Source organism: Martes martes (assembly GCF_963455335.1).
Source record: "Martes martes genome assembly, chromosome: 1".
NCBI classification, from domain to species: domain Eukaryota; kingdom Metazoa; phylum Chordata; class Mammalia; order Carnivora; family Mustelidae; genus Martes; species Martes martes.
The window spans coordinates 58,297,445-58,313,834 of NC_137888.1; the positions used below are offsets into that span (position 1 = coordinate 58,297,445).

Below are 16,390 nucleotides of genomic sequence, written 5' to 3' on the forward strand. Positions count from 1 at the left end.
TATATTTTGTAATAGCTCTCTAATAGCATCTCGGAGTTAAAATTATAACTGGCATTACACTCTGCCAGACAGATTTTCAGAATAACTTTTTTTCTCCATAGGTTTTTTTCCCCTGAGCTTTCAAAAACACTGGACAATTGCTAAGATATGGTTTACTCACTAAAATACAAAGCTGAATTTACTTCTCCCACACCTTATATTTTTTCCTTGTCTTCTTTATTTTCTAATTTAGGGCAAAATTTTTAAAAATCTGAACATAGGTCATGAGTGAATGATATTATCGCAAAAGAGAATGTCTTACCTGCCAAAATAACTTCTGCAGTATGTAAACATCCATGTCAAAGGCAACATTAAAGATAATTATTGGGGTAAATAGATCAAAAAAGATTTTTGGACTCATCCATTGTATGGCATCTGCATATATTTGGACCTAATAATATAAAAAAAATGTCTCATTTTCTCATTTATCCATCCTTCTATTAGCATAGATTACATGCCAGGCACTCCTACCTCTAGCAAAAGAGAAAAAGATATATCACAATGAACAGGTGTTCAAATCTTGACTGTATTGTTTTTCATCATTTCTTTCTTTTTTTAAAAAATGTATTTATTATTTTAGAGAGAGGGAAAGTGGAGTGGGAGAGGGAGAGAGAGTCTTAAGACTTAAGCCCCATGCAGGGCTCGATCTTACCACCCTGAGATCATGACCTGAACCGAAACCAAGAGTCAGACACCTAACTGACTGTGCCACCCAGGCACTCCAGATTTTCATAATTTTCCATCGCATTATCTCCATGCCTATTTTGTTTTTTAAACAACGGGTATAGAAAGTACATTGATAGTGGGTACAAGAGAATATGAAGGAGATCTTCAGGCATACAAGAGGAAGAGAGGTTTCGGGTGGATGGATTATCATGCACAACCATCCACAAAGGAGCAAGCAATCATATTAAATTTCAGAAACTACAAATAATTGACCATGGCTCACACAGAAGATGTGTGTGGGAGAGTAGCAGGAATAAAAACTGGGAAGTTAATGCCGTTAATGAAATAACTAATTAATGGTGTTTATCACAAATTATTTAGTTGATATTTGTAAACCTGTTATGGGCATCCACTCAACATTCTGTTCATTAAGGAAACACGGATTGCCTGCTGTGTTAGGTGGTATCTTTGCTTTGGGAGGGATGAGTCTCCAAGAGTCTCTTGTGTTTCTCCACGTCTTGTGTTTCTCCACGTCTTACAAGTGGAGGCACTGATTGTTTTTCTTCCGGACTAACTTTCAAAAGTATTTGTATGGCTAAGAGCTTTGGAAGACAGAGCCAAGTGCCCTCCTTGAGAGCAAAGAACTGGCATATTATGCTGTACAGTGTAATAAGGACAGTGTCTTCGTCTAGGGCAAGAGGTCAGGAGAGCTTACTGCCCATCACGGAATATTCAAGTTCTCTAAACTCAGGTTTCTTCTCCTATAATGCAATCCATCATGTATGCAGGTTTCGCTAGGCTCTCTTTTTTTCTCCCTGTGGGTACTGGGGCTCATGGAACAAGAAGATGCTGATACTCCAGCTTCTGCTCTTGCCATGAGCAATAAAGTCCTTTTCTTGGGCCCAAGCCTCCCATGTCTTTTGCCAGGATCATGAAACTGTGGCAGGCTAACTTATTATTTGCAAACAGAGTAAAATCTTAGACCCTGCACAGTTCTTAATCTCTGTTCTCTTCTTTTAAAAAGTTATTGACAAATAGAAAAGTTGATAGAAGTACTTAAAATTGCATGTAAGTCAAAATTGTATGGTTACAAAACCTATTGATGACAAATGAAGTAATAATTTGGTTCTTATATAGATACATGTTTTTCATCATGTTCATTAATATCACTAGTTACATTTGTTTGGGAAGGCCAATCGTTTTCATACATGTTCTCATTCACACTCTGATTGACTAGAGTACGTGGAGAACCATGGCCCAGGGCCACATCTGACTCAATGCTTGTTTTTGTAAAATAAATTCCTATTAGAACACAGCCATGCTTCTCACTTACATATTGCCTATGGTCGCTTTTGAATGATAATGGCAGAGTTGAGTAATTGTGACAGAGCTCACGTGGCTTGGATAACCTAAAATATTTACTATATGGCCTTTTCTAGAAAAAACTTGTTGCCAACCCGGGGCTAGAGAACTATTTAATGTGCCAATGATGCATTCTACATCCCTTACAGTAAAGAGAGTCTCTCTCCTCTACCTGACTCCAGCTGTTCTCAACTATTTATAACACCGTAGCTGCCTTGACTACATCTGTGGTTTGGCTTCCTCTCAGGTAGGCAACTCCAGGTAAGAGGTTCAGCTTCTGTTTCTTGAGATCTTGTAAGACACACACTTAAAGACTTAGCCTCTGTTCTAATGGGAACCCTGTAAAGCGTTCCTAACTGACGCAATAGATTGGTTCAATGTCAGAATTCTCTTGCAACTAGAGTCCTATACCAGCCGCTCAGGGTCTCTGGGCTTCTATCTTATTAACCAATTCTTGGGATGCCTGAGTAGCTCAGTTGGTTAAGCATTTGCCTTTGGCTCAAACCATGATCCCAGGGTCCTAGGATCTAGTCCCACATCAAGGCTCCTTGCTCAGCAGGGAGCCTGCTTCTCCCTCTGCATGCAGCTCCCCCTGCTTGCGCTCTCTCTCTGACAAATGAATAAGTAAAATCTTTAAAGAGAAGAGGCAATTCTCATCTAAGTTTTTGAATTCTGCTTAAACTCTCATTAGCTGCTCATACTCTCAGTAGGTGTATGTGAACTTATTCTCTGAGGTGCCCAACTCCTTACAGATGGAGGCTCTGTTTGACTCCGTTTAGCTGAATCTCAGCTCTGTCACCCTTGGTTCCTTTTTTCATGCATCTGGTCTGACGTCATCCATATCACAAGCTTCCATAGACTGGCAGAGTAGTGAATTGGCAAGTATTTTTGCAAATTTCCTTAAGCCATATTTGTATTTGTATGAATTTGAGATATAGTACAAAATACTCATATTTACTATACACACCTGCTCAGATGTAAAACTTAATATTTCAAAACTGCATCCAATTAAAAATAATATCACAGGGAGAGGAATTGGAAAGTCTTTTAAGTGTAGATTCAAAAATGCTGCAAAAAAATACATGTTTACTGAAAGGCAGTGAAATATCACATTTATGGAACTTTAATTTGATATGTTTTCTTAATACTGAGGACAATGAAACACTGTTCCACTTTTCACTTACTTAATTCCTGTAACTGAAACCTTCTCTCATACTTAAGCACATTGAATTGGTATAATTCTTAATCTGCTGGATTCTGTATTTACCTCTTCTATGAAGTATCTCGTTTCCTCAGTATCTTTAGTAAATATTGCTAGCAGTCATTGGTTCTTGGGTTATTACTAAAATATTTATAGCAATTTTTTGTACATGCTATATATCAGATACTAGTTTCTTTAGCAATCTTGCAATAAGAGGTTAATAAATAACTAAACTTTAATGAAATCTCCTGGTTGATTCCCAAACAAACAATGAGGAATCAGCTATAAGAATTTGCCCAATGAGAAAAGCTAGCTTCCTACATTACTGGTTGCCTACTACACATTAGAAAGCCTGTAATGAATTGTTATCAAAGTACAATAAGCAATATCACAGCATTTCCTTCAGTTTAATGTTTTCTGCCTCTTTGTAATATAATTTTTAATCAAAAAATGAAAAAAAAGTGTTTTCTTTTGATTTTTATAGTATTCTTCTCATAGAAGGAGGCATAATTTATTATTTGAACAAAACCTATGGGACACCCTACCACGTGGTTAAAAGATAACCGATCCACTCAGAAGACTCCCCCTCATTTTGAAAATTCTTTGCTCAAGTGAAGAAAGTAGTACACAACTAGTTTTAATATATGAATGAAACTATAGTTTGTGATCTCGCAGATAGCAATCAAAATACCCCAACTCTTAATTTTTGGCTCATCTGCTTTGATTTTTCCCATCATTTAAATCTAATCATGACCTACCAAGTAAAAAGCGTGAATACTTTGAATCCAAAACATGATAAATAATATGAATTAGACTCTACATATGGCGGATTATCATTGGATTCATTTGGTTGATAATCTTGGGTTAAAAGTATGAATAAGGAACAAAATTCTAATTTTCTATTACTGCTACTTTCCCCAGTTCTATAGGGTGACATTTGCAAGATATAGCCATAGAATAAACTCAAATAAAGAGTTATACCTACCTCCAACTGTGCAGACCAAGGACAGTATTAGAATGATTTCAGGGAGATCTTCAGAAGCAGTCGTAAACGTACTTGTGAAAAATTCCTGCCATGTGTTAGATCCTCTGGTAAGAAAAGTGAAATTAGACAGACTGGAATTCAAATCCATTCTGTTGTTTCTCACGGACCGTTTGGATTCAACTCTTACGACTCAGCAAAACTCTCACAGGATCACAGGATTATAAAATTTTCCTTCTTTCTGGGTTTCTAGTGCATTTCTTTAAAAAAAGAAGAAGAAGAAGAATAAGAAGAAGAAGAAGAAGAAGAAGAAGAAGAAGAAAGAAGCTCACATTTCTCCTTAATTATTTCTGGTGATATCTTAGGGTCCACCAAATTTTGGGAAGCCTCTGCCTTCTATGATGCTTACAATTTGAATGAGATAGAAAAGGTACAACCCCAAGTGATAGAGACTAGCCAGTGTCACCCTGCGTTCACTTACAATGCCAAGCACTCCTCTGCTGTTATTCACCGTGCATCTACCCAATGGTGTGAAAGGAGTTTTCACCTAACCAGTTACTGGGACCACAGACTAGTGTAGATTACTTAGTTCTGGGGATGGACACCTGAAGGGTTTGCCCTCAGCTTATCTGAGCCTCTGGAAGCATGTCTGGCAGCTGCTCCGAAGGGGGAAAATGGATACGGTCAGAATATTCTGATCTCTTTTGCTGCTCTCTCCAGACAGGAGTTAACAGGCCATGGTGATATTCCATCTCAGCATTCTTTTATCTCATTTAGGAGCGATAAGCCAGGTTTTCTCTAACTTTTGTGTATTTATATAGTAACCAAGAACATAAGAAAAATGTTGAAACCAAAAGGATTTAAAACAGGGGAGTTGTTACATGTTCTATCTTATTGTTGCTTCATGGAAGAGGAACCACAAGAGCCACGATGTGTCCTGGGATGTGTCTTGGTTTGAGGAAATAAGTGATAATTACAGTCTGAAATCTCATCTGCTTCCCATGCTAAGGAGTGTTTTATATCAGGGTCTTAAAATTCATGCAGGGAATTCTTCCAATTCTATCTCCTAATGGTGACTTAATATTTTCTAGTGTCCTCTATTAGCATCTTATCTGGCTGCCATGCTAAATTAGTTCATTCTTACCAAACTTCCTCTCCTAATCCAGAAATGTCTTTTTAAATTTCAAAGTTCAATGTCTTTTTAAATTTTAAATTTTAAATACTTTATATTATTATATACCCTTTTCTAATTATAAAAATAATATTTGGAAAGAAAAAATTAAATGAATACATGTTTACTGAACAGTTCTGAAATAAATATGTAAACAAACATTGCCAAAAACAGGGGGAAAAAAAAATCAGCCACAGTCCTGCCATCTCATGGTTCTTGTGTGTATTATTTACACTGTTGGGTTCATCTTTACACTAATATACTTTATGCTGCTTTCCACTCAGTGTTCTATCAGTAGCATCAAAGAGCCTCGTAAACACCATTTATAAAGGTTGTATCATATTAGCACCAATGTAAAAGTGCCGGCTGCGGTCAGACTGCCCGTAAGCAAAGGGCTGATGGGTTGCAGCTTACAGGGTGAAAGACTCTGGGCAGCTTCCTTCACGGCTGTTGTCCTCAGTCTTCCTATGTGTATAGGTCCCTATCTGTGAAACTTCTCTCTCTGTGTTTACTATATTTATTTGGCATCACCTGTGGTGTTATAATGATAATGATGCCTGGGTACTATCCCCAGAGATTTCTGGTTCAATCAGTCTGACTTGCAGCCTGGGCTTCATCAGCAATTTTAATGTGCAGTCAAAGTCAGCAACCACTGGGATTCACCCAATTCAAAGGCAAAATTCCTCTATTTTTAGTCTCAAATCCTTTCTTTCTTTCTTTTTCAATGTTTAGCAATTTTGTTTTATTTTTTAAAACTTTAACTTTTTTTTTTAATTGTGTTATGTTAGTCACCATCAGTAGTTTTTGATGTAGTGTTCCATGATTCAAACAACACTGGAAACACATCTGAAGTTTTAAGTTGGGTTCATCTTTTGTTGCAGTAAGTTCCCTGGCGAACTGTGGTGTGTCTCAGTAACAGGATGTTGAAATTATTGTGCATCTGGGCTCTGGCTGGGTGATTCTGGAGAAGGTACAGAAAAATAAGGGTTTTCTGTAGATCGGTGCTGTCAGGAAGCAAGGATAATGCTGTGGCTGGGTATCTTAACTTATCTATAGGGAGGGCAGACTAGAACAAGGATAAAGCTGTCACGGGTAAAGAAGCAGAAGTCACTCATTTTAGCCAAGAGAAGGGTTGTTTGGTATCTGTGGGTTGCCTGGTGACTTTCTGTTCCACTTTTAAGGTTTAGAGTGATCTCATGATGTTGATGCTCTGTGAGATTGCGTCCAACAGGAGAATAATATGGCCCACGTATGAGCAGCAGGCCAGCTGGTCGTGACACTGAGGGATACCTAGCTTTGAGTGTTAGACCAGTTCCCTTATGTCAGGGGCTTCTTTTGTGTTTGCCTGGTTTTTGTTTTTCCTCAAACGATTTCTAAATTCCTTAATTTTACTTTAACATGTCAAGAGCTGAAGATAGACCCAGATATCTTGATAGCCATATAGCTCTGATGGAACAGAGCAAGTTTGGCTATCCCCCCTCAACCTTCGTGCCACACTGGAATAACTTAGAGTTTTAAAAATACAGAGGTGGGGTTGCCTGGCTGACTCTGTCGGTAGGGCATGGGACTCCTGGTCTCAGGTTGTAAATTTGAGCCTCATGTTGGGTGTAGAAATTACTTAAAAATAGGATCTTAAAAAAAAAAAGTACAGATGTATGGATGGCACTCCCAGAGGTTAATCTAATGGGTCTGAGGTCTAACCTGGGTATTGGGAACTTCAGAAGCTTCCCAGTGATTCTAATGAGCAGCCATTATTCCGGAGCCCCGCCCTGAGAGAAGTCCGTGCCTTTAGGAAACAACACTGTGATAGTTTGATGATACTTGCTTTTAGTTAAACGCCAAACTATTTAGGAAAATAATGTCAATGTCACCTATTAACTTGCCCACTGTTATTCCAAAACTAAACATCCTGGAGCAAAGAGGCTTGACCAAAAAAGGAAAAGTATTTTCTGCAACATAGTTACACATTCTTACATGCTTGCAGAATTTACCACAGTTCAGGAGTTTATTTTCCAAACTAAAAGTAGGGAGACATATTCCTATAAGCATTTTCCTCATTTCTAAAATTGTTTAAATGAAAACTTTAAAAAGTGTTTACATATTAATCCTAATCAACTCCTTTCAGAAAAGAATAAAATACTCTGTCTTAATTATCCTTGAAATTCAGGGATACAGATGATCAAGTTCAAAAGAATTTCACTATCTGGCTGTAAATACATGGCAAACACTCAGTCTGGTTTTTCCAACCTCTACGCCAAATTATCCTGGCAAACCTCTCACCCAACGAAATGATCTCATTTTAAGTTAGCATGTAAATGCTAATATTACTCTAGTTTAATATTTTAAAAGGTATGGATAAAGAAATAGCAGTGAGACTAAACAGATTTTCCATGTAATTGAAACTCTTCTCAAGGTTCAGCGGACTTTTGACAACTTTGGAGAGGTTTCTGAGTCTGTGTCTCATTAAGAGAAAAGTATTCATTTGTCTTGAAATTACCATATAGGTTTCCTACGTTAATTTTTCAGTAAATTTGATAATGCCTCCATTTCCACTATGCATGAAGTAAATTAATGACTGCTCTCTCAGAAAGGGCATGTAGCCTTGCCTCTCAATAGTCAGTCAGCCTTAAGAAATTCTCTCTGTCGTGGAAAAGTGGAAGTAAGACTAATTCCCTGTCCCTGAAAATGGGAGGTCATTTTTTCCTTCTAATCACCACATTTTTCAGGAATTCGCAGACAAAAGCATCCTGAGGAGGGCACAGTGGCATCCCAGTAATCTTCACAAGGGGCAAACTCTGGCCTAAAGGTTTATGACAGACCCACCACCGGGGTCCTGCCACACCACACAGCAGCCCTTACTCACAACTCTGACTGACATGGACAGTCTGCAGCCCTCCTAAGGCCTCTTCACTCCCAAGGAGCCCTTCGTCCTTCTCAGCTCAGCTCCATGCACCTGAGGAGACTGACCAGGACATCAGCGTGCTTTCCTCTCCGTGCCTCAGCAAGGCAAAGGGAACAAACCTATAAACCAGATAGTTTGGAAGGGATGATATAGGAAGAGTTATGGAGGAGGGGCAGCGGTTAAGGGGCAGAAAGTCCAAATGAGAGGCTCGTTTGCCTTGTTTTGGCTGCCACAGGAAAGGTGGAAACTCTTGGAGGGAATGGCTGGCTGAATGGGTAGCTGGAATACTGTGGGAGCATTTGCTCCTCCCCAAGGAAAGGCTGAGGGAACAAAGTACCAGAGGGGAAGGGCAACTTCCTGAAGGGAAAACTGCGGGAGGGCTCACCGTCCAGAGTCTCAGTAAGAGTATCCTGGGGTAGTGAGAAGTGGAGTCTAGCTCTTCTGTACACCCCAGAACAGCCACAGTCAACTGCAACCTCTCTGGCAGTTACTTGCTCCAAGCCCCGCCCCTGGTCTGCACCCATTGGCTTCAGGTTCATAACTCCTGACTTGATTGGCTGATGAAATACACCAGAAGATGCTGCTCAGCACCACTGCCCTTTTACTACCAAGGCAACCTTGGACGTCTTAAGACCATGTTTATTTTAAAAAAATAATAAATAGATAAATAAGGGTGGAATGGAACCCCAAGAATTTTATTGCTATGTTAATTTAAAGTTTTGGAACAATGGATTTCTGGCAAAGAGCTGATGGACACTATTTTCCTAGAATTCTACAAGTGGGTTTCCTGAGTAAGACAGGGAGGTAGAGATTTTGAAATATGAGGAGGCAGGTTGCTGGATTAGAAAAAAAAGAGAGAATGGCTATTTGGGACATGAAGAAGAATAAACAGGCTAGGTGGACTTTCACTTCTGGAACATTTATGTGGAGAAGTTGCTAGGAATAATGAGACGCTCATTTCTTTTTTCTAAATATATCTTATAAAGGACATTTTAATTGAGATTACATAGTGATATTACCGTAAAGTCAATTTTTATATTTCTAGTCTCATCATAAAGTATTTTAGAAGACATTTTGTAATGATTTTGAAATCTAGATACTTATTTGGTATATGTGATACCTCTTTATAATTTTACTCACACAAAGTCTTTGTGAAGTTATTTTGATGCCTACAAAAAGGTTTGTGCAGAGACGAGAGGTGCTAGAGTGGGGAAGTGAAAGGCAAATCCATCGAAGATAGAAGTAAATGCTGGAGAATGGCTGACTAAATTATCCACCTGGCCTGCAGAGAACCTTTTACAGACTTCGTAAATGGTCTTGTAGTGGCCATTAAGCAATAGACTTTGCCAAAGAAAATTATTTTCACAAAGTTAGCAGTGTAAATCCATTTGGAGGATGGTCAGTCAAGGAAACCAAGAAAGGCTTTCAAAAGTGATAAAGTGCACATAATGTTTTAAGGACATGAAAATCAAGATTGTTTCTGAGAGACATGCAAGTTATCTTCTATTCGAGCTAGGATTAGATTAGCAGATGAAGTAATCACTATATCTATACTCTCATGAGAAACATATAAACATTTATTTTAAAGATTTTTAAAATATTTATTTTCCATTCTTTGTGTTTCATCTCTTTCTCCAGGCCCACTTAATTCCACTCCAATAACAACAGGGAAGAGGAACTCTATTTCCCCCCTTTTTTTCTCTGATTTATTTGGGTGGAATTCAGCAGAAAATGAAAAAATTAGTCATGATCTTTTTCTATAATATCTACTGTGAGTGATTTCCTCTTATCTCTTACTTGCCTTTTTAAATTTTAATTATGTTCTTTAAAAACTCACCATTATTAAATTTAAAATTTTTATATTAAAACCTATTGATGCTTTTTAATCTTTGATTCCTTCTGTCATTTTTGAGTGAAGTCCACCTTCTATAGTGAAGAAGTTTAATAATATTGTAGGGACCAAAGTCAGGTCATCCCCAAATGGGTCACTTTGGCATGGAGATATTTTGAGTTAAAAAGCAATCAAGGGGCACTGAGGTGGCTCAGTTGATTAAGCATCTGCCTTTGACTCAGGTCATGATCCCAGGGTCATCTGTGTCCTGGGGCTCCCTGCTCAGTGAGGAGTCCACATCTCCCTCCCCCTCTGCCTATCTCCCCTGCTCTTGCTCTCTCTCTCTCCCTCTTGGTTTATCTCAAATAAATAAGTAAAATCTTTAAAAAAAAGGGGGGGGGATAAAAACTCAGGTAATTCAGGAAAAGCTCTTTACCTCTCCCTCAAAGGCATATAAAAATTTAGAAGCCCTCCAAGTAAAGAGCAATCACCATATTTAACATCATAATAGGACCTAAGTGTGGTAGAAAGGGAGGAACCTGCCAAGGTCTGTTTGATCCAAGTCCTCTATGTCCCATTTTTTCTAAATGGCCCAGCATACATTTGTTTATCTAAGATTTACTTTTTTTCAGGGCGCCTGGGTGGCTCAGTGGGTTAAAGCCTCTGCCTTCCGCTCAGGTCATGATCCCAGGGTCCTGGGATAGAGCTCCATATCGGGCCCTCTGCTCAGCTGGGAGCCTGCTTCCCCCTCCCCCTCTGCCTGCCTCGCTGCCTACTTGTGATCTCTCTCTGTCAAATAAATAAATAAAATCTTTAAAAAAAAAAAAAAGATTTACTCTTTTTCATGTTCCTGGGAATTGCTTTCCTCCCCTTTGAAGTCCCACATCCTTACCCCTTTCTCCCTAGTTCAGGATGACATTTATACCTCATTTTGCCTGACTGTCTTTGGAATATCCACATCTTCAAGGATTCCCGATACTAGGAAATTAAGTTTGATTTTCTTTGCTGATCTGTCTCATGTCAATCTGATTCTCAGTCTGGCTAGAAGGTCCTCGAAGGGCAGAGAGAATTCTTCTTCCTCGATAATATTAAAACCTATTTACTTTTAATTATTAATGAATTTTTTAAAAAAACATGTTCAACCACGTCCCTTCGGAATTATTTCAGTGCATAGTAAATGCCGCAAGAGTGGCATAGCCAGTGTACTACAGTCATTCAGTAGAAGCAAGGTCATGATCACTTTTGACTGAGGTGGTGAATGAAGTTTCTCTAAAGGAAACAGGATTTGAGCCTAATAATACAGGCGGGAACTGGTTGAATGGTTGAGTTTAGTGAAGAAATGTGGGTCTCAGGCAAAATAAAAATCACCTTATCTGTGTTATTTCTGTATACATGGGAGCCTTCAAGAATACAGAGATAATGATGAAGCCAGTTATCAATAGTATAGTATGTGATGGGGGCTACCAGTGAACTGTCAAGAAAGAATTTTTGAAACTTTTTTGTGCAAAAAATGGTGCTTTTATTATAGTTGGGTGACAGGACCCATGGGCAGAAAGAGCTGCACTGAATTGCAAGATGTGACTGTATACTTTTTAGTTAGTGGGGGTTAGGGAGAGTATAAGTCTAAGGAATTTGTGCATGTTAAAAGCAAGGTCTCCAAGACCTTGGAGAACTAGCTATTGTTGAGATAAGGTTGCTTTTATTTTCATATAGTAAAACATTAGTTATGAGACACTTCAAATGTACGTCAGTGCACTATATGTTTGAAAGATATATATCTTGGGGAGGGGTCATGGTTACGGTTATCAGAGGGAAGTAGCACTAACAAGAGTAAAACAATAGTGATAAAACATTAAAGGAAGTCTTTGAGGGAGCTGGAGGACTGTTGTAATCTGTATGCCTCAGGAATTCTGCCTGGAGACCTGGAGTGAAAGCAAAGTCTGGCCTCTGTACTCCAACCCCCCATACACTCCTCGGTCAGTGTGCATAATAAAAGCAGTTGTGACCAAAAGCTGGTCATTGATGGAGTAGGTAATTGAGAGGATGTGGCCACTGGTTGACCCTTAAGCTGGACCCAGTCTTCTCACTCCCTCCCCTGTCCTTGGAGTATATATTCTGCCCACTGTTCCCATGAGGTGACCCATTTTCAAGAGCAGAGCCTTAAGAAAGCAATGTATGCTGAGACTAGTTGAACAGTATGTGTAACAGAACTCAGGTAAGGCGTCTATATAAATTTTTAGGACTCTAGTGGGTGGGTGCAGAGATCTACCCATCTTGCTGCTGCCTAAAACAAGCCTTGTAAGTAAGTTCCCTTGCTTATTAAACTTGTCACTTATCACTCTGCAGTGGCGGCCTCTTTCCTCAATCTTTCCTTGCTCTTCAAACACAGGGGCCAGTTTCAGGGTTCACATGGGAAGCTCCTGAATTTGCAAACCAACAATTATTCATGCAAGGAAACAATGAACTTTTTCGGAGAATTACAGATTGGCATAGATGAGGAATGTCTTAGCAGATTTTGATAGATAAACTCAGCTTACCTAAAAAGAGTTTTGTGAAATACTGTGATATGTAGTGAGCACTGGAGCAGTATGGGCCTTGACAGACAAGTAAGAGACTGTCTTCTTTAGGAAGTTGAATTGTAAATAGTAAATACAATGGAAATTAAGGTAGAAAGACCAGGGAGCTGAGGAAGGTGTGGTTTAAAAAAAAAAAAAAAAAGATCTCAAAAGGTCAATGATTGTGGATTATAAGGATGTTCAGTGCATGGCCATTAAAATGTATTATAAAGTGAAATGGAAGAAAATCTTTAAACATTTTTTTGTTAAGTTTTAGCAGAAACATGTACACACATGTACACATAAATGTATTAGGTTTCCAACTCAATTAATTTTCATATATATCAACCTGTGAAAATACAGCCCATAGAAAAATACAGAGTATTTTCAAAAAAGCAGAATATTTCCTGTACCTCCTTCCATTCAGTGTCCCTCTCCCAGAATTACCTTATTTGGATTTCTATTACCCTTGAATATTTTGCCTAGTCTTAACATTTCTTATAAATGGTACCAAATAATATATGTTCTTTTGTCCTTGACTTCTTTTACTCATTATAATTTTGTGAGATTCATCCATGACATAGTTTTATTCTTTCTTTTTTTATTGCTGTGTAGCATCTAATTCTATGAAGACTACTATAATTTACTTATCCTTTCTAGAGTTGATACCATTTGAATTGTTTTTAGTTTTGGCCACCACGAATAAGGCTTCTTTTACATTTTTGTATATTCCTTTCTTTTTTTTTTAAAGATTTTATTTATTTTATTTTGACAGAGAGAGAGAGAGCACAAGCAGGAGGAGTGGCTGGCAGAGAGAGGAGCAGACTCCCTGCTGAACAGAAAGCCCCACGTGGGGCTTGATCCCAGGACCTTGAGCCAGAGGCAGATGCTTAACTGACTAAGTCCCCAGGGTGCCCCTTTTTTGCACATTTCTTTTGATGGGCATATTAATCCATTTCTCTTGGGTGTATATATCTAGGAGCTAATCAGTGAGTCAAAGGGCATGCAAAATGCAACCATAGTAGATACTGCTAAAATGATTATGCCAATTTAAACTCTCATGAATCTTGCCAAAACTTGACATTGACAATCTTTTAAAAAATGTTAGGGCACCTGGGTGGCTCAGTGGGTTAAGCCTCTGCCTTCAGCTCAGGTCATGATCTCAGGGTCCCAGGATTGAGCCCGGCATCAGGCTCTCTGCTCATCAAGGAGCCTGCTTCCCCCTCTCTCTCTCTGCCTGCCTCTCTGCCTACTTGTGATCTCTGTCAAATAAATAAATAAAATCTTTAGAAAAAAATGTTAGTTATTCTGTTGGGTGTTCGGCATTATTGTATTTATATATTTAATTTTCATCTAACTAACGAATGTTGAGCACTTATCTTTTCATGTATATATTGACTACTTGAATTGTTTATGAAGTGTCTATTTAAGTGTGTTACCTGTTTTTAAAAATTGAATTATGTGAGACTTCTATTTCTGGAAGATGAAGTGTCTATACTTTTTCCTATCCCTCGTAGTAAGTACAGCAAGAGCCCTGGACATTATATATAAAACAAACATGAGAAGACTCTCAAAGGTGAAGGGAAGGGAGTCCACATCGGGCTTTCTGCTTAGCAGGGAGCCTGCTTTCCTTTCTCTCTGCCTGCCTCTCTGCCTACTTGTGATCTCTCTCTCTCTGTCAAATAAATAAATAAAATCTTTAAAGAAAAAAGAATATAGATAAATTACATTAAATGTAAATGATCTGTAGGCACCAATTAAAGGATTGAGATTGGTAGAAGAGATAAAAAACAAACAAAAATATGACTAATCTATATGCTGCCCTCCAAGAAGACTCACTTCAATTATAGAAACATAAGAAATAGAGAGGTTGGAATAAAATTATGGAAAAAGATATAACATGCAAAGTAGTTAAGAGAAAGCAGGATCGGCTATATTTAATATGTTTAACAACAACAACAACAACAACAAAAAACGGTGGCTCAATGGGTTAAGTCTCTGCCTTCTGCTTAGGTCATGATCTCAGGGTCCTGGATTGAGCCCTGCATCGGGCTCTCTGCTCAGTGGGGAGCCTGCTTCCCCCTCTCTCTCTGCCTGCCTCTCTGCCTACTTGTGATCTCTCTCTGTCAAATAAATAAATAAAATCTTTAAACAAACAAACAAACAAAACTCACCAGGGACAGAAAGGGAAAGCACATAAAGGTAAAATGGTGGTCAATATACTAAGAAGATGTAATAATCCGAAATGTGTCTTTAGATAGAACTGAAAGGAGAAATAGACAAATCCACAATTATAGTTAGAGACTTCAACCTCCTCTCTCTCAAAAATTGATGGAACAACTAGACAGAAAATCAGGAAGTACAATAGAAGAATTCAACAACGCCATCAACCAACAAGATTAATGAATATTTATAGAACATGCCACCTTACAAGAGCAAAGTGCATGGGTTTTTTTCAAGCACCTGTGGAATATATAACGAGATCAACCATATCCTGGACCATAAACAAACCTCAGCAGGAGAGAGTATATTTCCTGACCACATGGAATCAAACAAAAAGCAGTAATAGAAAAATAATAGAGGGGCGCCTGGGTGGCTCAGTTGGCTGGGTGGCTGCCTTTGGCTCAGATCATGATCCCAGGGTCCTGGGATCCAGCCCCACATCAGGCTCCCTGCTCAGCAGGGAGTCTGCTTCTCCCTCTTCCTCACCTGCTGCTTCCTCTCCTTGTGCTCTCTTGTGCACTCTCTCTGTCAAATAAATAAATACAATTTTTAAAAAAGAAAAAGAACAAAAAAACCCAAACACGGAAAACATTAAAAGATAAAACCCTTTATTATCCATGAATCAAAAGGAAGACCTGGGCGGGCTAGGGTGGCTCAGTCGGCTAAGCCTCTAACTCTTGATTTTGGCTCAGTTCATGATCTCATGGTCCTGGGATGCAGCCTCCTGTCTGGCTCCATGCTCAGTGGGGAGTCTGCTTGAGGATTTCTTTCCCTCTCCCACCGCCCCTCCCTGCTCAAATAAATAAATCAATCCTTTTTTTTTTTTTTTTTTTTAGGAAGTCTCAAAGGAAATTAAAAATACATTGAACTGAATGAAACCAGTAATAACAGAAGTGCAGGAGGGAAAAAATCCTTACTTTCAAATGTTCATTGTTAAAGTGTGCTATGAACTGAGAGTGAATGAACACCGCTTTCCCACAATCCCAGGAAGAGGAAGCCGTTCTGGGGAATCTTGTATGGGCTTGTGTAAGTAAAATGCCAATAGGCAAGTAAGTGACTGTTGGACTTTAAAAGAGAAAAACACAAACAAAAGCACTAGGCAAAGAGTACTTTCCTTCTATTTAAAGTACCATGCCGGGGAGGAGCTTATAGAAAGATGAAAGTAATCTGTGCCTGTTCTTTTTAAAATTTTAATATATAAATACTATTTAATTTGAAACTAATGATTTTAAAGAAAACTTACATTTTTAATTTCCTATTTCAGTTTGAGGGGATGATCATGGGGATTTAGATGCCAAAAGCAATGATTTTTAGAAACACAGCATGCTTCTGGGGAGAGCAGTCTTTTCACTTGATCTCACTCATTGTGGATAAACTAGTTTGCATGTTATTATGTACATACATAACAGGACATGAAGGACTGGGAAGAGTTCATAACACTGTCAAAAGAAGGGCTAA

The 16,390-nt window shown here is 38.6% G+C and overlaps 1 protein-coding gene across 1 annotated transcript in view; it reads right to left on the reverse strand.

Annotated features, from left to right (window-relative positions):
- SLC9C1 (solute carrier family 9 member C1) overlaps positions 1 to 4,401 on the reverse strand; it is a gene marked incomplete at both ends in the record, with an annotated part of 74,360 nt that extends 69,959 nt beyond the window's left edge. Inside the window, 3 exons of the mRNA XM_080826807.1 lie at positions 302 to 430; positions 3,035 to 3,135; positions 4,254 to 4,401. Of these exons, the coding sequence (XP_080682933.1) occupies positions 302 to 430; positions 3,035 to 3,135; positions 4,254 to 4,401 (378 nt within the window). The remainder of the gene's footprint in view (positions 1 to 301; positions 431 to 3,034; positions 3,136 to 4,253) is intronic.
- Positions 4,402 to 16,390: the final 11,989 nt, after the last annotated feature.